This window comes from Plecotus auritus, assembly GCF_963455305.1.
Source record: "Plecotus auritus genome assembly, chromosome: 6".
NCBI lineage: Eukaryota > Metazoa > Chordata > Mammalia > Chiroptera > Vespertilionidae > Plecotus > Plecotus auritus.
This window is the reverse complement of record NC_137773.1, coordinates 2,492,271-2,515,134: the sequence shown is the minus strand read 5'-3', so window position 1 is coordinate 2,515,134 and position 22,864 is coordinate 2,492,271. Positions and strand designations below refer to the sequence as shown.

The 22,864-nt window shown below is 64.5% G+C and overlaps 1 protein-coding gene across 4 annotated transcripts in view; it reads left to right on the top strand.

The window, feature by feature from the left end:
• The window catches only part of TNRC18 (trinucleotide repeat containing 18), a 136,727-nt gene extending 116,791 nt beyond the window's left edge, over positions 1–19,936 (top strand). For all 4 annotated transcript variants that reach the window (XM_080671624.1, XM_080671625.1, XM_080671626.1 and 1 more), the window contains 12 exons: positions 249–676; positions 5,362–5,517; positions 5,953–6,094; positions 7,986–8,103; positions 8,491–8,566; positions 8,658–8,766; positions 12,445–12,561; positions 14,017–14,181; positions 14,958–16,264; positions 17,679–17,915; positions 18,021–18,095; positions 18,503–19,936. In XM_080671624.1, the coding sequence (XP_080527750.1) occupies positions 249–676; positions 5,362–5,517; positions 5,953–6,094; positions 7,986–8,103; positions 8,491–8,566; positions 8,658–8,766; positions 12,445–12,561; positions 14,017–14,181; positions 14,958–16,264; positions 17,679–17,915; positions 18,021–18,095; positions 18,503–18,709 (3,137 nt within the window). In that variant the 3' untranslated portion in view covers positions 18,710–19,936. The remainder of the gene's footprint in view (positions 1–248; positions 677–5,361; positions 5,518–5,952; positions 6,095–7,985; positions 8,104–8,490; positions 8,567–8,657; positions 8,767–12,444; positions 12,562–14,016; positions 14,182–14,957; positions 16,265–17,678; positions 17,916–18,020; positions 18,096–18,502) is intronic.
• Positions 19,937–22,864: the final 2,928 nt, after the last annotated feature.

Sequence of the window (22,864 nt, the reverse complement as noted above, 5' to 3'; positions counted from 1 at the left end):
AGCCAGGGCGGGTTGGGGAGAGGGGGCTGGCAGGGCCTGCCGTCACAGGCATGCGGCCCGGTGAGTCCTCCTGCTCCTCCGCCTCAGGCTCCTCCCCTGGAAGCGGAGAGGAGGCTCCCGGGGGCAGAGGGGTCCCTGGGAGGAGGGATGGGCTGTGGCCTCGTGCTGGTGGCCAGGCAGCGGGCTGGGTGGGAAGTGGGGGCCCCACGAGCCCCCGTCCACAGCTGCCTCCCTCATTCCACATCCAGGCACGGAGTTCGAGTACACCGACTCGGAGAACGAGGTCAAGGTGCGGAAGCGGTCACCTGCCGGGCTGCTGCGGCCCAAGAAGGGTCTGGGGGAGCCAGGCCCTTCCCTGGCCCCACCCGTGCCCGGGGCCCGGGGCCCCGGTCCCACCAGCCCCAACAAGGCCAAGGTGGCGGCGGAGAAGGGGCGCAAGGCCCGCAGGCTGCGGGGCCCCAAGGAGCCGGGCTTCGAGGCGGGGCCCGAGGCCAGTGACGACGACCTGTGGACGCGGCGGCGCAGCGAGCGCATCTTCCTGCACGACGCCTCGGCCGCGGCCCCGGCACCCAGCACGGCGCCGGCTGTCGCCAAGCCCAGCCGCTGTGGCAAGGGCGGCCCGCTGAGCCCACGCAAGGACACGGGCCGCGCCAAGGACAGGAAGGACCCCAGGAAGGTAGGAGCTCGGTGCAGGGGTGGGGCCAGCCGGTCGCCGTCTCGGGAGGCGGCCCCGTGTCCGCACAGGCCCTGAGCTGTCCGCCGGCCTCCCTCCCCGCCTCGCACAGGCCCTCTGCGCTGACTCAGTAACATTCCAAACGTGTGCGTGTGCGTGTGCGTGTGCGTGTGTGTGTGTGTTTGTGTGTGTGTGAGGGGGGGCACGGACCCCACAGGAAACCGCAGTGATCAAATGCCAGGCTCCCTCTGTGACGCTGCGCCCGCGGTGCCTCTCCTGGCGGCCCTGACGGCTGCCCGCAGCGCACGTGGTATTGGAGGTCCTGCGGGAACTGCCATGCGCCACGTGGCGGGGTGTCTGCCGGTGACAGAGTCCCAGGCATTGCCGGCCCCGCCGTGGCTTGTGGCCTCTGCTCACACCCGAAGGAGCACCTCGCTTCCGAGGCCATGAAAACCGACGGGCGTGTACAGGCTCCCAGGCCGAGCGCTCCCAGGCCGGGCGCTCCCAGGCTGAGCGCACCTGCCCTCTCCGCCCGAGCTGCTGGGAAGCTGGTGGCCAGGTGTCCCCCTTCAGGGGCCGCGTTCAAGGCTCCAGCCAGTGGGCTGCACCTGCCGCCTCCCCCTGGGCCCTGCGGAGGGACACGCCACGGCACAGGGACCTGGGGAAAGGGACAGAAAGGAGTGAGGCCGCCCCAGCCGTGGCCGCGGGGATGGCGAGGCAGGGCCGCAGCGGGGTCACTCCCAGGCACCTCGGGGCGTGCGCACCCCTTGCTTCTCATCCGCTGACGCTTCTGGGGCCTCGACAGGAGGCGCTGGCGTGACGATGACGGTGATGTCACGCCAGGCCACCCGGGGCGGGGCGGGGGGGGAGCGGGGCGGTGCCTTCTCCCCAGGGCACCATGGTGCGTGGTTTGTTGTCGAAGGAAATCTTAGTTCCTGTCCTCACGACTCTGACACTGAGGCCGGGCCGGCGTGGAGCCCACAGGGGAAGGCTCAGCCCCCAGATCGCCCCTCGGGGACGAGTTGCCGGCCCCGGGCACCTGTGCCACCAGCGCTGTTCACCGGGGGTTCCAGACCTCAGGTGTGCTGACCCAGCACGACTCAGACTCGGGACAACTCTGTGCAGACGTTTATCATAAAGGACACGGCTCAGGAGCAGCCCACAGAGGCGCGCAGGCCAGGGGTGGGGGATGAGGCCACTGCTGCCGCTATGCCCCCCCCCCCCCCGCCCCGTCCCCCTGCCCCCCGCCAGGGCGCCGCCCTCCGGCACCTCCCGTGCTCACACCGAAGCTCTCCTCTCCAGACCTCGCCCTCGGGTGTTATGGAGGCTCATGACATAGACATGACCCATCGTGATCTCAGCCTCCGGCTTCTCTCCTGTCCCCAAAGGAGGGACCAAGAGTCGCCTCACTGGAGCCCCGCTCCTGAGACCCAGGGAGTTGCCAGGATTTAGGAGGGGGTGTCGGGACAGGGCGGAGACCAGCTGGGTATTTCTCTCATCGCCACTGGGCGCTCAGACCCACACGGCAGGTTGCTCACAGCAGCCGCGCTTCGCAGGGGCCCTAACCGGCCGGGGGCACAGCGGCCGGGGCGGAGCTGGGTCCCAAGCCCCAGCCACACGACCGCGCGGCCTCCCGGGCGGCGCCTCTGTTGTGGGAGGACCAGGCTCGCCCGGCCCGTGTCCCGGGGTGCAGTAGGAGCCTGGGCCAGAGCAGGTGAAGGAGTGGGCGTCAGAAGGAGCAGTCAGACGCGCCCCGTCACCCGGGAGTGGCCCCGCGCGTGCTGTTTGAGGTGCGCCCCGCTTCCTGTTGGTCGGCGTGGCGTTCTGGGTCGTGCGCTCCCCGTGCTGAGCTTTTGTTGTGCTTTTTAAAATGCGTGTTCCTAAGCGGCTGGGTAGCATCCACCCTCTGGCCAGCCCGCTTCTCGTCACCTCCCGCCAGCGACCTTCCCGGCTGCGTGATTTGGCGGATGATGGTCTTGGCTGTGGCGATCACCGCGGCAGTGAACATCGACTCTGTGCACAGCTGGTCACATGTGGAGTCTTCCCTCTTTAAACAGTAGTAAGGCTTCCAGAATGGGGAGCAGTTACCAGTTGTACCTGATAGAACGGAAGGTAAAGCACAGGGAGGAGGCAAAAATCCGCTCGGTGCAGACGTGCTGGGGCTGCTCAGGGATGAACATCAGCCCACGCACCGAAGGGTTATGGGTTCGATCCCCGCCCCAGTCAGGGTGCCTGCAAGAGGCAACCAATTGATATGTCTCTCTCATGTCAATGTTTCTCTCTCTCTCTCTTTCCCTCCCTCCTTTCTATTCTCTTTTTTTTTATTTTAATATATATATATATATATATATATATATATATATACATATATATATATATATATATATATATACACACACACACATATATATATATATATATATATATATTTTATCATGTATCTCTTCAGGACAAAATAGACACTATTGAGAGTGTCTATTACATCCTATGGAGAAATTCAATTTTAGGTCATAGCTAAAATATATTTTATTAATTTTTTACAGAGAGGAAGGGAGAGGGATAGAGAGTTAGAAACATCGATGAGAGAGAAACATCGATCAGCTGCCTCCTGCACACTCCCTACTGGGGATGTGCCTGCAACCAAGGTACATGCCCTTGACCGGAATCGAACCTGGGACCCTTCAGTCCACAGGCCGACGCTCTATCCACTGAGCCAAACCGGCTAGGGCCTTTCTATTCTCTCTAAGAAAATCAATGGAGAAATATCCTCGAGTGAGGATTAACCAAAAGAAGTATTCACTCAGGTATGACTTTCTTGCTGTCTCCCCCACCTTCCCTCAGGCGCTCAAAGACGTGCTCCCCAAATGAACTGCCTAATAACAGACGTTAGGAGGCGGCGGGGGACGTACCCACGTCAAAAACGCTCCTTGACCCCCAAGATGCCTTCTCATGTCAGAAATGTGAACAGGATTAAAACGTGCACCAGACAGAAAAAACACCATATGTGTACATATACCTGCACAGACTTCCCCCAGATAGGGGTGGCGCCAAATTCCTTTCGTCCCTCTAACATTTCCTGTTTGTCCTTTTTAATGCTGTTGCTTTGCATTCCGCTCATCTGCTGTTGTCATAGTAACATTGGCCCAGGATTAGCCTTTTCTGTTTCTTCATATTCCACCTGCTCAGTCCTTTGATTTGGTCGCGTTGTTTTGTGTGTGTGTCTCAAAGAGCACAAAGTGACCCCCGCCCCACCTCCCTGCCGCCCACTGCCGCCCCCTGGGTCACTCCCGCGCACGTGCCCTGTGTCCGCTTCCCCGGACAGTGCGTCTGCGGGGAAGGGCCCCGCCGCTGTGACAGCTGGACGGCCCCGGGCGCGCGGCATTGCTGGAGCTGTGGGCAGGGGCTGTGGCAGGGGCTGTGGCCTGGGGCTGTGGCAGGGGCTGTGGCCTGGGGCTGTGGCCTGGGGCTGAGGCAGGGGCTGTGGCAGGAGCTGTGGCAGGAGCTGTGGCCTGGGGCTGTGGCCTGGGGCTGAGGCAGGGGCTGTGGGCAGGGGCTGTGGCCTGGGGCTGAGGCAGGGGCTGTGGCAGGAGCTGTGGCCTGGGGCTGTGGCCTGGGGCTGAGGCAGGGGCTGTGGGCAGGGGCTGTGGCAGGTGCTGTGGCCTGGGGCTGTGGCAGGGGCTGTGGTCTGGGGCTGTGGCCTGGGGCTGTGGCAGGGGCTGTGGGCTGTGGCTGTGGCAGGGGCTGTGGGCTGTGGCTGTGGCAGGGGCTGTGGGCAGGAGCTGTGGGCAGGGGCTGTGGCAGGAGCTGTGGCAGGGGCTGTGGCCTGGGGCTGTGGCCTGAGGCTGTGGGCAGGAGCTGTGGCGGGTGTTGGGTTGTTCCAGCTGCTGGCTCTGATGGTGAAGCTGTGCACAGCCACGTGCCCTTGGGCCACGTCCAGTCCACCGAGGGGCCCCGTTTCACCAGCCGGGGGCGTTGAGTGGGGGGTGGTCTTGCCCTGGCCCCCGGGGCAGGTGGGGAGGAACACGCCTCCTGGAAGCGCCAGGCAGCAGCTGCCCGCTCTCCGCCGCCCCTTCCGGGAGTGGCCCGCAGACCGGCCGGCCCCGTCTCGCTCTGGCGCCGTTTGGAAGAGCGGAAACACGGAGGCGCCATTCAGGGTGGTTGGCTGGGGACGCCCCACGCGGTGGCAGGTTGGCAGGTGTTAACGTAAAAAGAGCTCCCTCCGTGTTTCCCAGGCCTGCCGGTCGGGGGTTGCAGATGGGACTTTCGGTAAATTTCCATGTGTGTCTGAAAACCCCGCTGTGCTTGAAAAGTACTGTGTCTGCACGGCCCTCGTGCTCACATGGGGGTGTGTGCTTGTGGAAGGTTCTGGAAGGGCTCACCGCACTCCCCGGGGCACTGGTACCTGCTCTGACAGGATCGGCGGAGGGTCGCATGCTCAGACACACGTCTCGGCGCCGTCTGTTCTAAACAATAACGTGCAGGGAGCAGGCGGCCTGTGGTTCGCGTGGAAAGATACGATGCTGATGACACGAGAAGACGCCGTGCTCCGTGTCCTCGGCTGTCACCTGCTCCGGCCCCCCCCCCCCCCCCCCGTGTCGGGTGGGAGCCGACAGCCCTGCCGCGAGGAGCCGGCTGGGGCTCCCCTCGCCTCCCCGCCGCCCATGGCGCCTCTGTTGCTTCCTCCGCAGAAGAAGAAGGGAAAGGAGGCGGGACCCGGAGCCGCCCTGCCTCCGCCCCGCACGCCCGTCCTGCCCCCGGAGGCCCGCGCCCCGCACGCCGGCTCCCCGGCCGCCTCCGCCAAGAGGAACAAGGCCAAGGCCAAAGGGAAGGAGGTGAAGAAGGAGGTGAGGCTCCAGTGCACGGCCACGTCGGTCCCGGGCCCCCCGCGTGGCTGCACGTCTGTCCCGCACGCCGACGGGTGTGCTGGGTGTGCCCGCCCCACACACTGGCCAGCCCGGGCCAGGCTGTTTCTCCTCGGGTCCAGGGCACGTGGCGGCAGAGGCTGCCTCAGTTTCCCCAGGCGGGCACTGAGGCGCCGGCCTTGACGATGAGCTAACTCCAGTGCCCAGCACGGGGCGGCCGCCCTGAGCACGTGCAGGTCCCGCCAGGCGGCGGCAGCCCGCTCTGCCCCCCTGGCCTCCTGGGTGAGCCCGGCTGGGACCCACACTGCATACGTGGCCGACACCGCCGTCACCTGGCTGCCCCGAGTCCCCAGGGAGCGTCCCCAGCCGGGCAGGCCGGGCCGTCCTAAGCCATCGCCCTGCCGTGTCTGTCCCCAGAACCGGGGCAAGGGGGGTGCCGTGAGCAAGCTGATGGAGAGCATGGCGGCCGAGGAGGACTTTGAACCCAACCAGGACTCCAGCTTCTCCGAGGACGAGCACCTGCCGCGTGGCGGGGCCGTAGAGCGGCCGCTGACCCCGGGTGAGTACCCACAACGCGGTGTGGGCTCAGGCCTGAGTATGGGGTGCAGGAGGTTCCCCGGGAAAGTGACCACAGCCTGCGAGGGGCAGGGACTGAGCAGCACGGGGGAGTGGCTGTGAGCGCGCGTGCAAAGGCCCTGAGCCGTGGGCACCGCCCTGCGGTGAACAGAGGGAGGCCCGCGCGGCCTGGGCTGGGGGAGCCGCAAGTGAGCGCGGCCTGGGCTGGGCTGAGGCAGAGCCGTTCCCGACTCTCCTGAGGCGTGTGGGCTTCTCCCGAAAGAAAAGGACGCTGCAGAGGTCGCCCGTGGGGGCAGTGTGGTCGGAGGGGCTCTCTGCTGCGTCGAGAACGAATTGCGGGGTGCTGGGGCAGGAAGTCAGTTGGGGGGCTGTCACCAGGATCCAGCGAGGGCTGGTGGGGCTGCTGAGGGCAGCAGGGAGGAGAGGGCAGCGGGGGGCGGGGGGTGAGCACGTTAGGAGGGGAAGTAGGTGGTCTGTGCGGCGGGTTGTTGAGCAGATGAGAAGCAAAGGGGCGCAGACCGTGTGGGGGGCTGTCCCCAAGACGGTCACAGGGGGGCGGGGCAGACCACGTGTCAGCTTTTCTGACTGGGATTGGGAGTGCCTGGAGGACAGCCCAAGGCAGGGACACTGGTAGGCACTTGGCCCCAGGGGTGTAGAGCTGGGGGGGCACTAAGGATAGGGATTGGGTCGGGGCATAGTGGGGAGCAGGAAGAGGGCCCGGGCCAGCCCCGAAGCACTTGGTCACCTCGTCGGGAGTGCATCAGTCAGCGGCCGCTGTGTAACGTGTATCCGTCTCCGTGGGGGCAGAGCTGACCCGGGGGACAGAGCTGACATATTTATGGGATGGCCAGGGGTCCGCTGGTGCATGGACCACTTCGCTGCTCTGCACCGGCGGGGGGGCTAGCCAGGTGTGTGCTCACAGCCGTGTGCTGGAGGCTCAGGCCAGGTGTGTGCTCATGCCGTGTGCTGGAGGCTCAGGGGCCAGGTGTGTGCTCGTGGCCGTGTCCTGGAGGCTCAGGGGCCAGGTGTGTGCTCGTGGCCGTGTCCTGGAGGCTCAGGGGCCAGGTGTGTGCTCACGGCCGTGTGCTGGAGGCTCGGGCCAGGTGTGTGCTCACGGCCGTGTGCTGGAGGCTCGGGCCAGGTGTGTGCTCACGGCCGTGTGCTGGAGGCTCAGGCCAGGTGTGTGTTTGTGGCCATGTGGTGGAGGCTCCGGCCAGGTGTGTGTTTGTGGCCGTGTGCTGGAGGCTCAGGCCAGGTGTGTGCTCGTGGCCGTGTGCTGGAGGCTCAGGGGCCAGGTGTGTGCTCACGGCCGTGTGCTGGAGGCTCAGGGGCCAGGTGTGTGCTCACGGCCGTGTGCTGGAGGCTCAGGGGCCAGGTGTGTGCTCACGGCTGTGTGCTGGAGGCTCCGGCCAGGTGTGTGTGGCCGTGTGCTGGAGGCTCAGGCCAGGTGTGTGCTCACGGCCGTGTGCTGGAGGCTCAGGGGGACAGCGGAGGCCAGGGAGGCCTCTCCAGCCTCTGGTGGGCAGTTGGACTGTTTGCCAGCAGCACAAACGGCATTCCAGGACTGCAAGTCCGAGGGTGGCTGACGGGCGGCCCGGGTGCTGACGACCCCAAGCCTCACGCCCAGCCTCAGGGTGGTGGTCTGGGGACGGGCAGGGGCAGCGTGTGTAGACTGCACCTGGTTCGCACCCACCGGGGCCTTTCCAGAAGTGCGTGCATGCACGTCCCTGCACGAGCCTGTCTGGGCACCGTTCGTGACACACATGCCCCGCAGGGTCCCGCGGGCACCTGTTCCCAAGGGCACTGGGCCAGCCTGGGGGAGGGCGGCCCCGGAGGGAGGGAGGGTCTGCAGCTGCCTCCCGTCCCTCCCGCAGCCCCGCGCTCCTGCATCATTGACAAGGACGAGCTGAAAGACGGCCTGCGTGTGCTCATCCCCATGGACGACAAGCTGCTGTACGCCGGGCACGTGCAGACCGTGCACTCGCCAGACATGTGAGTGGGGGCCGGAGCCGGGGGCCCTCTCCCGTCCTGCATCCGGGGCGCCTTGCTGGGCCCCTGTGGGCTGTGGCTTCCCCTCTGAGCAGCTTCCCCCGTAGAAGTGGGCGAACGGAATGGTGCCCGCGCGCGCGGGGAGGACAGTCCTCTCGGAGTGGGTAGAGGGTTCTGGGGCTCAACAGGGAGGGGCAGGGGAGCTTGGACCTGCAGCCGCTAGTTGTACAGATGAGGAAACTGAGGCCCAGAGGGGAGAGTCAGCCATGCTTTCCGCTCTGCGTCCTGTCTCCGTGGCCTGGGAGGCGGCACCGGTGCTGGCAGGGCGGGAGGGTGCCTGGGGGACCCCCGCCTCTGCCAGCCCACCCCACCCTTGCCCTGGCCTTGCAGATACCGAGTGGTGGTGGAGGGGGAACGCGGGAACCGGCCCCACATCTACTGCCTGGAACAGCTGCTGCAGGAGGCGGTGAGGGGCATGGGGCGAGGAGGGAGGCGGAGGGGGGGGGGTGCAGGCTGGTCCTGGTCACCACCTGGTGCTCAGTCCTCGGCCTTTTCAGATCATCGACGTGCGGCCGGCCTCCACACGCTTCTTGCCACAGGGGACCAGGATCGCAGCGTACTGGAGCCAGCAGTACCGGTGCCTCTACCCGGGCACTGTGGTCCGAGGTGGGAGCTCCCCTCCGGCACCCCTCCTCCCTTCTTACTGTGTCCGCAGGGGTTCCTCTGGTCCCTGAAACCCAGCTCTAAGTGGGTTTTATTGGCTCGTGTGTCACTGAGAGCTCAGAGGGCCTGTCGGCGGCCGGCCCAGGGCCTGTCCGCTCGGCCGCCAGGGCGCGGGCGCTCGGGGTCTGCAGTGCTCGCTGCTCGTGTCACGCCGGCTCCGTGCAGACCGTGTTTCACCATCGCAGTGCCTGTCATCAGAGAGCGCATTGCTTCTGCCCTCTAAGTGTCTGTGGAGGTGCCACCAAACTGGCTTGGGTCGCGTGTAAGTCCGCTTGGTGGGCCTGGCTCCTGTGCTCGTCCCTGAAGCTAATGAGTGAGGTTGGCTTCCTAATTTTATTTTACTTATATGATTAGTGCATCCTCACCCGCGGATATTTTCCCCACGGATTTTCAGAGAGAGGGGAGGGGAGGGGGAGAGACGCATGGATTGGTTGCCTCCTGCATGCGCCCTGACCAGGGCGGGGGATCGAGCCTGCAACCGAGGTACATGCCCTTCCGTCCGAGGGCCGATGCTCCAATCTCTGAGCCAACCTGGCTGGGACGGCTTCCTCATTTCATACGGGACCAGAGGGGGGTGGGAGGGTGGCTTTGCCAAGAGAGCGGGGATGTTGGTAGCAGGCTAAGAGAGACTGCAAAGGGGCAGACAAAATTAACAGGTTCCCCGAAGGCACAGGTGAGGCCGGCAGATACTCACAGGGTGCCCCCCTTAGCTAGCAGAACCCACGGATCAGGAGTCGGGATACGGATGTTTGTGGCATCAAAAACAAACCCCCAAAACATGCCAAGTGCAGTCCACCCCGCGGCCGGCTGACACCGTGTGTGCCCGAAGGTGGGGGCGGGAGCGGGGCGGCGTCCTCGCACTGTGGTCAGCGGCATCTTGGCTCAGCTCTCCAAGTTTCTCTCCCTGAGCCGAGGGCTCAGCTGCACCCCGCTGGCCTCGGGAGTGTCACTCTTGGGACTTCTTGGTCTGCGGGCCCCTGACCCTGCCCTCCCGCAGGAGAGGGTGACGTCACGGGAACCTCCGGGGCGCTCTCTTCCCGTCTCATTCCCTCGCTTCCGGGGAGGCTCTTCCCGTCGCTCCCTGGAAGAGGGCCCCGGAGACCCGTTTCTCACGTCCGTGGCGTCCGAGCCCTCTCCTGCCCTGGTCTGGGGACATAGTTGAGCTGGAGAGACAGTCCAGGTTGGAGGTGACTTTCAAAGCCACGGGTCCCCTGGCATCGCCTCCAGTTGGTCTGAGAAGTTCAATGCCGCCATTACCCGCAAAGCTTTGGAGACCTGTTTTTTCTGTCTGGAAGCTTCTAGGATCTTCTCTATTCCTAGATTTAGAATTTCTTGTGGGCTGTGTGTATGTGTGTTGTGTGTGTTTGTATGTGTGTGCTCTGTGTGGTGGTTGTATGTGTAATTTGTGTTGTGTGGTTTGTGTGTGTGGTGTGTGTGTATGCTATGTGTGTGTGGTGTGTTGTGTGTGTATGGTTTGTGTGGTAGGTGTACTGTGTGTTGTGTATGGTTTATGGTGTGTGTGTGGTTTGTGTTGTGTATGTGTAGTGTGTGTGTATGGTGTGTGTATGGTGTGTGTGTGTGTGTGTGGTGTATATGGTGTGTGTGTGTGGTGTGTGTGTGTGTGTGGTGTGTGTGTGTGGTGTGTGTGTGTGGTGTGTGTGGTGTGTGTGTGTGCTGTGTGGTGTGTGTGTGTGGTGTGTGTGGTGTGTGTGTGTGCTGTGTGGTGTGTATGTGGTGTGTGTGTGTGTGCGGTGTGTGTGTGTGGTGTGTGCTGTGTGTGTGTGGCGTGTGCTGTGTGTGTGGCGTGTGCTGTGTGTTATGTGTGCTGTGTGTGTGTGCTGTGTGTGTGCGGTGTGTGGTGTGTGTTATGTGTGGTGTGTGTGTGTGGTGTGTGGTGTGTGTTATGTGTGGTGTGTGTGTGTGTGTGTGGTGTGTGTTATGTGTGGTGTGTGTTATGTGTGGTGTGTGTGTGTGTGTGGTGTGTGTTATGTGTGGTGTGTGTGTGTGGTGTGTGTTATGTGTGGTGTGTGTGTGTGGTGTGTGTGTGCTGTGTGTGTGCTCTTGCGTGCTGGGTGGTGTTTGGGAGAGGGGCTCTGATCGGAAGCATATTTCTCTGCTCCTGGAAACTCCATTGCTTCTCTGAGAGTTTCTTCCCTCGTTTACTCTCCTTTTGCTGGAACTCACACTCGTCTGCTGGCCCTCGATGCTTGTATCTTTTTTCTATTTTGTCTGTTAAAACTTTTCTTCAAATTTTGGGGAAATTTCCTCAACTGTACCTTCTAGCCCTTCTATTCTGTTGGAATTTTGGAATGTCTGCTACCATTTTTATTTTTAAAGGCTATTTTTATTTATGTCAGAGGGGAAGGACGTGGGAGAGGGAGAGAGACATCCATGATGAGAGAGGACCATGGATCGGTGCCTCCTGCACGCCCCCTACTGGGCACCGAGCCTGCACGCGGGGCCTGTGCCCCGACCGGGAATCGAACCGTGACCTCCAGGTTCACAGGTCGACGCTCAGCCAGTGAGCCCCGCCGGCCGGGCCGTTTTTGTTTCCTTCAGCTTCCGCTCCTCTGCGTTTCCCTTCCCCTCTGGGGTCCCCAGTCCTTCCCGCGGCCCCGGCCCCCCGGTCTGTCTGACTGAGAGGCCATCCCTTTGATCTCAGCAAGGGGATTGGAAGCTCGGTGACGGGGCCTCGGGACAGTGTCAGGCAGGCCTTGCCCGGGGACCCGGGGACCAGCGCCTGCACCTCGTCTCCCATCAGCCTCGGGGTCTGGGCTTAGGGCCTGGCACCCGGGGCTGGGGCTGGAGGCCACTCTGCAGTGTGCACACTTCCTGTCACCCCGCTGGTGTGGCGCCCACCTGCCCTCCGCTGTGCCCAGCCCGAGTCTCCCCAGGGGTAAACCCTCAGCTCCTGCTACCGCGGGACCCTCAGCCTGTCCAGCGGGACCCCCTGCACCCTCCACCCCGCCTGCAGAGGTCCTGGTACCTCTGGGCCGAGCCTTCCCAGGTTCCCTTGTGAAAGCTGGTGTCCTGCCCTGGCTGGTCCACGTCATCCTGTGGACCAAAGGGTCCCGGGTTCGATTCCAGTCAAGGGCACGGACCTTGGTTGCGGGCTCCTCCCCGGCCTGGGCCCTGGTTGAGGTGTGCGCAGGAGGCAACCCATCCATGTGTTTCTCTCTCATCGATGTTTCTCTGTCTGCCTCTCTCTCCCGCTCTCTCTAAAAATCGATGAAAATGCCCTCAGGTGAGGGTTCACCAAAAAAAAGCTGCTGTCCTTGGTGGCATCACGTCCTCCAGGCCCGCGACAGAGCAGAGAGCCGAGACCAAGGCTGCTCCGCTCGTGCGCAGACGTCTCCTGAAACGGCGGCATGTCGCCTCCCCCGTCCCCTGGACGCTCCTCTGTCCGTGCAGTTCCTTGGTGCTGCTTTAGGGGCGTCTTGGGGGTGGGTGGACCGGCCCATGTCCCTGGAAGTCGGGACAGGTCGGCTGGAACGAGGGGCCAGTGTTGGGCTGGGACACGTGGCTCTGAGCCGCGTTCTGCGCCGCTGCCTGCTGCCGCCGCTCCTGCCCCTCGTCCTCATCCGCCTCGTCGGCGGGCGCCCTGACCCTGCCCTTCTACAGGCTTGCTGGGCCTCGAGGACGACGGGGACCTCATCACTGTGGAGTTCGACGACGGAGACACGGGGAGGATCCCCCTCTCACACATCCGCCTCCTGCCTCCCGACTACAAGATCCAGTGTGAGTGGTCCTGTGCCCGGCCGACCCCGAGGCCCTCTCCCGCTGCCCCCCAGGCCCATGCCCGCTGCCCCCAGGCCCTCTCCCGCTGTCCCCAGGCCCTCTCCCGCTGTCCCCAGGCCCTCTCCCGCTGCCCCCCCAGGCCCTCTCCCGCTGTCCCCCAGGCCCTCTCCCGCTGCCCCCCCAGCCCTCTCCCACTGCCCCCCCGGGCCCTCTCCCGCTGCCCCCAGGTCCATGCCCGCTGCCCCCAGGCCCTCTCCCGCTGTCCCCAGGCCCTCTCCCGCTGTCCCCAGGCCCTCTCCCGCTGCCCCCCCAGGCCCTCTCCCGCTGCCCCCCAGGCCCATGCCCGCTGCCCCCAGGCCCTCTCCCGCTGTCCCCAGGCCCTCTCCCGCTGTCCCCAGGCCCTCTCCCGCTGCCCCCCCAGGCCCTCTCCCGCTGTCCCCCAGGCCCTCTCCCGCTGCCCCCCCAGGCCCTCTCCCGCTGCCCCCCCAGGCCCTCTCCCACTGCCCCCCCGGGCCCTCTCCCGCTGCCCCCAGGTCCATGCCCGCTGTCCCCAGGCCCTCTCCCGCTGCCCCCCCAGCCCTCTCCCACTGCCCCCCCAGGCCCTCTCCCGCTGCCCCCCAGGCCCATGCCCGCTGTCCCCAGGCCCTCTCCCGCTGCCCCCAGGCCCTCTCCCGCTGCCCCCAGGCCCTCTCCCGCTGCCCCCAGGCCCTCTCCCGCTGCCCCCAGGCCCTCTCCCGCTGTCCCCCAGGCCCATGCCCGCTGCCCCCACGCCCTCTCCCGCTGCCCCCAGGCCCTCTCCCGCTGTCCCCCAGGCCCATGCCCGCTGTCCCCATGCCCTCTCCCGCTGCCCCCACACCCTCAGGCCCGGGCTCTGCCGTTTGGACCATTTGCACCCCTGGGAAGGAAATGGCAGAAACTGTGTGTGGGGGGTTCCCAGGATGGGCTCAAGAGAGGGGATCTCAGGGTCCCCCAGCTTCTGTACTGAGGCCCATGAGGGCAGCACAAGCCAGGAGGCCAGGCCATGGGCGGCCGGTCGGTAACTGTTCCTGCCTCTGTCCTGTGTGAGAGGGGACACCCCCCGTCCCCTTTGCCCCCATAGGAAGCTCAGGCTCAGGGAGGGGGGTGCCTGCTCAGGGGCCCCGCAGCCGGTAGGGCCAAGCCAGGGCCCAGATCAGTGCTGCCCAGCTGGCAGGGCCCTGGCCCTGGGTTCGGAGCGCCTCCCAGTGGTCGTCAGAACCGCAGAAGTCGGCCTCTCACTTAGCCCAGTCCATTCGTCATGGGCCCCACTGAGCCTGTATGTGGACACCTGAGCTGTCCCTGCAAATGGGCCCCTCCTGACCCGCAGCCATCCGGGCCGCGTGGGGTCTGCTCCGTGGTGTCGCCGCCTCCCCGTCCCGCTCTCATGACGGACGTCGCTCTGGAGGCCAGGCTGACCCCGGTCTGTCCTGCCTCCAGGCGCCGAGCCATCCCCAGCCTTGCTCGTGCCCAGCGCCAAGCGCCGCAGCCGGAAGACCAGCAAAGACACCGGGGATGGCAAAGCCGGGGGTGCGCCAGGGTCCGAGGAGCCGGGGACCAAGGCGCGAGGGCGCGGGCGGAAACCCAGCACCAAAGCCAAGGGTGGTACGTTGGCAACGGCGTGTGGGGGCTGCACGTGGGGCTCTTTACAGAGACCCCACCACCACAGCTAGGGCGCAGCTCAGGAGGCACGTTCATGTCAGAGGTAGAGCAGGTGTGAGTGCTCCAGGTGTGTGTGTGTGCTCCAGGTGTGTGTGAGTGCTCCAGGTGTGAGTGCTCCAGGTGTGAGTGCTCCAGGTGTGAGTGCTCCAGGTGTGTGTATGTGCTCCAGGTGTGAGTGTGTGTGCTCCAGGTGTGTGTGAGTGCTCCAGGTGTGTGTGCGTGCTCCAGGTGTGTGTGCGTGCTCCAGGTGTGTGCGTGCTCCAGGTGTGTGTGTGCTCCAGGTGTGTGTGTGCTCCAGGTGTGTGTGTGCTCCAGGTGAGTGCTCAGGTGTGAGTGCTCCAGGTGTGTGTATGTGCTCCAGGTGTGAGTGTGTGTGCTCCAGGTGTGTGTGAGTGCTCCAGGTGTGTGTGAGTGCTCCAGGTGTGTGTGCGTGCTCCAGGTGTGTGTGCGTGCTCCAGGTGTGTGCGTGCTCCAGGTGTGTGTGTGCTCCAGGTGTGTGTGTGCTCCAGGTGTGTGTGTGCTCCAGGTGAGTGCTCCAGAGCCTGCAGGAAAGGGCTTCAGCCTGAGCCGAGGCTCTCAGACACCTTGGGGCCATGCTGTGGGTCAGGCCAGAGCGGGCGCCACGCGCAGGCCGAGCTCGGCAGCCGGCAGAGCGGGGCGGCAGGGCTGTCAGCTGGGAGGGTGGGCCTGCCTCACCCGTGCCGCCTCCTCTCTTCCAGACAGAGCTCCCGCCCTGGAGGAAGGGGGCCCAGCGGAGGAGGTTCCCAGTGCCCCGCTGGCCCTGGAGCCAATCAGCACCCCAAGTTCCAAGAAGAGCCCCCCAGAGCCCGTGGACAAGCGGACCAAAGCCCCCAAGGCTCGCCCAGCACCCCCCCAGCCCAGCCCCGTGCCGTCCACTTTCACTAACTGCCCAGCTCCTGAGCCCTTTGGGGAGCTGCCGGCCCCCGCCCCGGCCCTGGCCCCTGCCCCCCTCGTCGCCGTGCCCGTCACCATGCCCGCCACCCGCCCCAAGCCCAAGAAGGCCCGGGCTGCTGAGGAGGCGGCCGGCAAGGGAGCCCGCAGGCCCGGGGAGGAGGCCGAGCTGCTCGTCAAGCTGGACCGCGAGGGAGTCATGTCTCCCAAAAGCAAGAAGGCCAAGGAGGCGCTGCTGCTGCGGGAGGAGCCGGCGGCCGGGCGCCCGGAGCCCAAGGGCCTCCTCGGGCTGGGCAGCTACGCCCCGGCCGCGGGCAGCAGCGAGCCCAAGGCGGCCCGGCCCAAGGCTGGGGATGGCGACCTGGCCCAAGAGCCGGGGGCTGGGCTCACATTTGAGGACTCAGGGGTCCCCCAGAGCCCGGACAAGGGCCAGGCTGAGCAGGACGGGGCCGAGGAGTCAGAGAGCAGCAGCAGCAGCAGCAGCAGCGACAGCGGCAGCGGGAGCAGCTCAGAGACTGAGGGCGAGGAGGATGGCCAGGGCGGCGGCCGCGGCTGCACCGCCTCCAGCTCCAGGGCCTCCTCCTCCTCCTCTTCCTCCTCCTCCTCCTCTTCTTCCTCCTCCTCCTCCTCTTCCTCCTCATCTTCCTCTTCCTCTTCTTCCTCCTCTTCTTCCTCTTCCTCCTCCTCCTCCTCTTCTTCATCGTCATCCTCATCCTCATCCTCATCGTCCTCTTCGTCCTCATCCACCACGGACGAGTCTTCCTGCAGCTCCGACGACGAGGCGGCCCCCGCCCCTGCGGCAGGCCCCTCGGCCCCGCCTGCCCTCCCCAGCAAGGCGCCCAAGCAGGCCGGCAAGGCGCGCTCCTCGGCCCACTCTCCCAGCAAGAAGGCGCCGGCGCCCCAGCCCCAGGCCCCCCCACCGCAGCCCCCGCAGCCCAAGGCTCAGGCCGGGCCTGGGGCCAAGAGCCGACCCAAGAAGAGGGAGGGCGTCCACCTCCCGACCACCAAGGAGCTCGCCAAGCGGCAGCGCCTGCCCTCCGTGGAGAACCGGCCCAAGATTGCCGCCTTCCTGCCGGCCCGGCAGCTCTGGAAGTGGTTCGGCAAGCCCACCCAGGTAGCCCGCCACGCAGACCCGCAGCCCCGGCTCCCTGGGCTCCGCCCCCCGGGCGCTCGGCCCAGGGCTGTCCGGAGCAGAGGCCTCTGCGCCAAGGACGGGCATCTTGCTGTCCTGCTTCCTCTGGGCTGGGCCCGTCCTTGTTTTAGCATCTGCCCCTTTCCGGTCCCCGTGTTGGTGTGGCTGAGGGCTCTGCTGCTACAGGGGGTGGGCTTCAGGTGCGGCTGGATCCAGGCACTTGAAGGTTGTCCTCAGCCCCCTCGGATCCATCCGTGCTCCCGGCCTCGGTTTCTCCATCCGTCCTCCGTCCTGGTCTCCTTCCCGGCAGCCCCGCCCCTCCTGGGCGGCAGGCACTTCCAGCCCACGTTCTGCCAGCGCGGACAGGACGGAGGCCTTCCTCCCGGGCTCACGCTGCAGTTGGTCCGGTGCCTTGGCCTGGGTCCTGAGCCCGCCTCTGAGCTCATCACCGTGCCAGGAGGAGGATGGGGCCTTAGGATTGGCCAGGCCACGTCCTGTGCCCGGTGCAGGGGGGTGGCTCCCACAGGGGAGCCTCATGGCCCGGGGGTGGGGTCTGTGGGAAGGGCATAGCCTTTCGATGCCGGAAATACAACTGGTGTCAGATGAGCCGGCTCAGCAGCCTTCGCGGCCTCTCAGCCGGAATCGGCTCTCGCTGGGCCTTGAACGGAGAGACTGTGAGCCGTTTGTGGGACACTAGCAGTTAGTGTCCAGGACATCGGAAAGCCCGCCACCAGTGGGATCCAGGGACTCCAGGCAGAAAGGCGGCCGCTGGGTGTGGAGGAAGTTGGGTGTCTCTGATTTAAGCAAAACTGCGCTGTGAGCCCCTGAGAGGAGTGGGCCTGCCTCGGGGTTGATGTCAGTCCTGCTCTGTGCTGCCCTGGGGGTACTCCGTGGGCCCCCCCCCCCGAGACTCAGCCCTGGGGGTACTCTGTGAGCCCCCTGAGACTCAGCCCTGGGGGTACTTGGGCCCCCGAGACTCAGCCCTGGGGGTACTTGGGCCCCCGAGACTCAGCCCTGGGGGTACTCTGTGGGCCCCCTGAGGCAGCCACGGGGCTGAGTGATGTGCTATCAGGTGCCCAGCCACGAGCCCCCCGCATCTCGCTCTTCCTGTCCGGAAATTGGGGGTCAGCGCAGGCTGGGCCCACAGCAGGCGTGGAGCCTGCAGGCCTCGAGGCATCTTTGCCAACGCTGCTCTGGAACGGGGGCCGCCAGTCCCTCAGCACAGGACGCTGAGTTTAAATAAGTCCCCGTTAGAGGGATGAGGGGGCGTCCCCCATCAGAGCCATCAGGGGGGCTGGCTTCCCTTCACCCCTCCCAGGCCCCCAAGTTTGAGGAGGGGCTGAGGCAGCAGGGCGGGCAGCGGCCGGGCCACGCTGACCACTGCCCGTGCCCGCAGCGCCGCGGCATGAAGGGCAAGGCCCGCAAGCTCTTCTACAAGGCCATCGTGCGCGGCAAGGAGACGATCCGCATTGGGGACTGCGCCGTGTTCCTGTCGGCCGGCCGCCCCAACCTGCCCTACATCGGCCGCATCCAGAGCATGTGGGAGTCCTGGGGCAGCAACATGGTGGTCCGGGTCAAGTGGTTCTACCACCCCGAGGAGACCAGCCCCGGCAGGCGCCTGCACGAGGGCCAGGTGGGCGCAGCGGGGGCCGGCGGGCCGGGGTGGGGGCGGTGAGGGGGGCAGCCCGCGGGTGGGGTCGCTGGGGCCCGGCTCACCCTGCCCGCGTCTGCCATGCAGCACTGGGACCCGAAGTCGGGCCGCAACCTCCCGGCCGCGCTGCGGGCCTCCAGCCAGAGGAAGGACTTCATGGAGGTAGGAGGGCGCGGGGCAGGGGGGCGGGGGTGGGGGCATCTCCTCAGACCCTCGCCCCAGCCAGGGCGGCCCCAGGGCCATCAGCCTCAGTGGCTGTGTCCTGGTCTGTCTGCCGCTGGGTGTCAGGTCTGTGTCTCGGGGTGTCGTCTCCCTGTCCTGTCTGTCGGTCTGTCTCTCCGTCTCAGTGTCTGTCCGCCTTTTGATCTCTTGTGTCCCCTGTGTTCGCCCGTCTGTCTCTCTGTCTCCCAGTCTCACGTCTCTGTGTCTCCCTGTGTCTCCGGCTCTGGGTCCCTCTTAGTCCTGCCCTTCCTTGTCCGCGGTCCCTCTTGGGGTCTCTGTCTCGGGGGGTCTCTGCCCTGCGCGCCCGGGTCCCGGGCGGGGTCTCCCTGACGCCCCCCGCCCCGCAGCGCGCCCTGTACCAGTCCTCCCACGTGGACGAGAACGACGTGCAGACCGTGTCGCACAAGTGCCTGGTGGTGGGCCTGGAGCAGTACGAGCAGATGCTCAAGACCAAGAAGCACCAGGACAGCGAGGGCCTGTACTACCTGGCGGGCACCTACGAGCCCACCACCGGCATGATCTTCTCCACGGACGGCGTGCCCGTGCTCTGCTGAGCGCCCGCGGCCGCGCCCCTGCCAGGCCGGCCGTGCATGGTGTACGTGCGAGTGTGCCATGGACACGTATGCATGCATGTGTGCGCACACATGTGCACACATCTCCAGTCCCCTCTCCAAACCCCTCGGTGCCTCCCAAGAGGGGGCCCCTCTCCACGATCAGGGTGTGGCCCTGCCCGGCCCCAGGGCCTCGCCGCCATCACTTGGAAGCACTTGGCCGGGCCGGGCCTGGGACCCCGCGTCCCCGCTGACTCAGACTGAGAGGGCGCTCTGCGGACCCAACGGACACTCGCTCTGCGGTTCCTGCCGCTGTGGGCCCGCCCGAGGCTCCCAGTGCCCGGCCCCCTCAACGTGGAGCCCACCCTCAGCCTCCCACCGTGGGTCGGGGCAGCCCGACGCCCATCAGCCTCACTGACCAGGCCAGGCCTGCGCTGGGCACCTGCCAGGGACCCGGCCCCCACCCTCTCAGGATGCCCTGGACTTGGGGACAGAGCCAGGTGAGGGCGCCCGAGCATTGGCCAAGCGCCAGGCGGAGGGGGCTGCGTGCCCTGAGACTCCGGCCAGGGCCCACCCGCCTGGTACAGACCCTCACACTACAGACAACCCCATGGTGCTGAAACCCTGGCGGCCAGCCCGAGGGAGGCGGCAGTTCTTACCTGTACAGTTTTATTGTACCGAGACGCTCCCCTGTATGATACACCTTGAAACGGAGTCCACTTTTTAATTATATATAAAGATAAATATATATAAAATATATAAATATAAACTTTTTAAAACTGTGAAAAATAGCTATGAAATTATAAAAAAAAAAGCGAACACATTCTGACGTGCAGAATATTATTTTTTATTTCCTGTTAGATTGTGAGTGTCTAGCACCCAGCTTCACGGGCCCCCCCTTGTCCCAAGCACACCCCACCCCCGCCCACCCCTACCCCGGCCCAGGTGTACTGTACGCGCCCCCCACAGGGAGGAGTTGGAGAGAGCAGAGGCTGAGGGGGGCCCAGAGCCCCCAGGTCGGCCTGGAAAGCACTTAGCAGCCCCGCCCTCCAGGGAGGCGGAGGCTGTCCAGACAATCTTAAGGGAAAGGAAAGCCAGACTTCGGTTTTATCTTTTGGGGGAATTGTTGTTTAATTTGTTTAGTTTCTTTTGGAATTTTGTTTGTTGGCGAATTCTGTGTGATCTTTTTCATAAAAAGCAAAAAAGAAAAGAAAAAGCTGTCATTGGAAAGCGCGTTGTCTGGATGGTTCCTTTCAGGGGCTGGCGGTCTCCGCAAGGGGGTGGTGCTGGGGGGGGGCGGGCTCCGCAAGGGGGGGGTGCTGGGGGAGGGGGGGGCGGGCGGGGGGGGTGCAGGCGGTGCTGGCCTTGCAGGGCATGGGAGCGGGGTGTCCGCTGGCCACCACTCGCCACTGGAGCTCATGGAAAGGAAAGGAAAGGAAAGGGAAGGGAAGGGAAGGGAAGGGAAGAAGGGAAGGGAGGGGGAGGGGGAGGGGGAGGGGGAGGGGGAGGGGAAGGGAAGGGAAGGGAAAGGGAAGGGAAGGGAAGGGAAGGGAAGGGAAGGGAAGGGAAGGGAAGGAAAGGGAAGGAAAGGAAAGGGAAGGAAAGGAAAGGGAAGGAAAGGAAAGGAAAGGAAAGAAGGAAAGGAAAGGAAAGGAAAGGTCTATCAGCTGCACCAGCCATGTTTCCCTCAGGTAGAAAGCAGGCGTTCAGCAGCTGCTGTTCCATCCATCAGGGTAGGAAGCTCTCCCTGCCAGTGCGGGGCGGGGCCTGCATTTTCTTTATTTTTTTTTTTTAAATATATATTTTTAATGATTTCAGAGAGGACGAGGGAGAAAGAGAGACAAACATCAGTGATGAGAGAGAATCATTGATCGGCTGCCTCCTGCACACCCGCTACTGTGGATCCAGCCCAAAACGCGAGCACGTGCCCTGACTGGAATGGAGCCAGGAGCCTGCAGCCGAGGGCGATGCTCTATCCACTGAGCCACACCGGCCAGGGCTCATTTCTCTTTACTAATATTTGAACCAGAGCTCCCAGCTGGGCTCACACCGGAAGACGATGCTCTGGTCTAGTGGCCCTGAGCTCGGGGTGGGGGGGGGGGGGTTCCTGCAGGGTCAGGGCAGGCTTGGCCCTGGTCCTGGCGCTGCCACCCTCCGCTCCCTGGGGTCAGGTCCCAACCTGATCCGACAAGTTCCTGCCTGACAACAGCGGACAGAACGATGGCGCGCTGGGCCTGCCTGTTCCTCGGCCGCGTGCACAGGGAACAGTAGGCGATTGGAGGTTAAATGATGGGAGCCAGTGACCGGCCCTAACCAAGACCCGAACAGTAACCATGACCATAACCCCTAACCCTAACCCTATCCCTATCCCTATTCCCTGACCCCAACCCCTAACCCTAACCCTATCCCTAGTCCTTATTCCCTGACCCCAACCCCTAACCCTAACCAAGACCATAACCCCTAACCCTAACCCTATCCCTATTCCTATTCCCTGACCCCAACCCCTAACCCTAACCCTAACCAAGACCATAACCCCTAACCCTAACCCTATCCCTATTCCCTATTCCCTGACCCCAACCCCTAACCCTAACCAAGACCATAACCCCTAACCCTAACCCTAACCAAAACGCTAACCCTATCCATAAACAAAACCCTAAACCTAACCCTAACACTATCCTTATCCCTAATTCTAACCCTACCCCTAATTTAACCCTAACCCTATCCATAAACCAAATCTTTTTTTTTAAATATATTTTACAGAGAGGAAGGGAGAGGGATAGTTAGAAACATCGATGAGAGAGAAACATCGATCAGCTGCCTCCTGCACACCTCCTACTGGGGATGTGCCCGCAACCAAGGTACATGCCCTTGACCGGAATCGAACCCGGGACCCTTCAGTCCGCAGGCCGACGCTCTATCCACTGAGCCAAACCGGTTTTGGCCGTAAACCAAATCTTAAACCTAACCCTAAACGTAGCCCTAACCCTAACACTATCCCTAACTCTATCCTTATCCCTAACCCTAATCCTAAATCTAACCCTAACCCTAACCCTAATCCTAACCCTAACACTAGCCCTAACCCTAACCCTAACCCTAACTTAATCCTAACCCTAACCCTAACCCTAAATCTAACCCTAACACTATCCCTAACCCTAACCAGACACTCTGAAGGGAAGAAAAGCCAGCCTCCGTGTCCTCTCGGGGGATTCTGTCTAATTTCTGTGGTTCCTGTTGGAATGTTGGTTGGCGGATTCTGCGGGGATTTCATGGGAAAGAAAGAGCTGAGCTTGGGCAGCGCGTCCCCGATGGCCCTTCAGGGGCCTGCGGCTCCGCGAGGACGTGGCGCGGGGCGGCGCTGGGCGCTGGGTTCGGGGCAGGAGCTGGGGTCCCCTGCGCGTGGCCCTTGACATGGGCGTTAAGTTAAATGAGAGCAAAGCTCGCGGCTGCACCAGCCACGTCCCCGCAGGTGACCAGCCGGCCCATCAGCGCCGAGTTCTGAGCCAGTGCGGGGGGGGGGGGGGGGGGCAGTGCCCGCAGCTCCTTTCCCTCTTTCCATTGGAAACTGCGCGCTCCCAGCCCCGCTCCCACCGGAAGACGGGGCGGGCGTCGGAATGGCCCTGAGCCGGGCACATGGAGCGGCGGACCCCCCCCCCCCCGCCCCGCAAGGGCTGGGAAGCTGCTCCACTCATTCACCGGTGGTCGCGGCCCTCCCGCACCCAAAGACTCCGGAGCAGCGGTGCGCCAGCGCCCCCTGGCGGCCCCTGCCCGCCCCGCCCGGTCTCGGCCCACGTGGTCCCCCCCCCAGCCCCGCCCTCCCCGCCCGCCTCCTCCCCACTTCTCCTTCCCAGGGACCCACACGCAGGAGCGCACCAGCCCCTCCTGGGAGAAACAGCACAGGACAGAGCGGGAGGTTGTTCCCACAGGTCCCGGCTCTAAGTCGACGGGGCGAGGGGTGGGGGGTAAGCTGCCTCCTTGTCTTTCTGCTCCGGCACAGGGGTGGGGGGTGGGGGGATGTGGCCCTGACCTGAGGGCCTCCATCCCCTCCCCACACACCTGTCCAGGCGGCCAGGTATGGAGACCCTCCTCTACCCCACCTATCCCCGCCCACCTCCTGGAAACTTCTGGCTTGGGTGCAGGCAGGGTCCCTTTCCGGGTGGG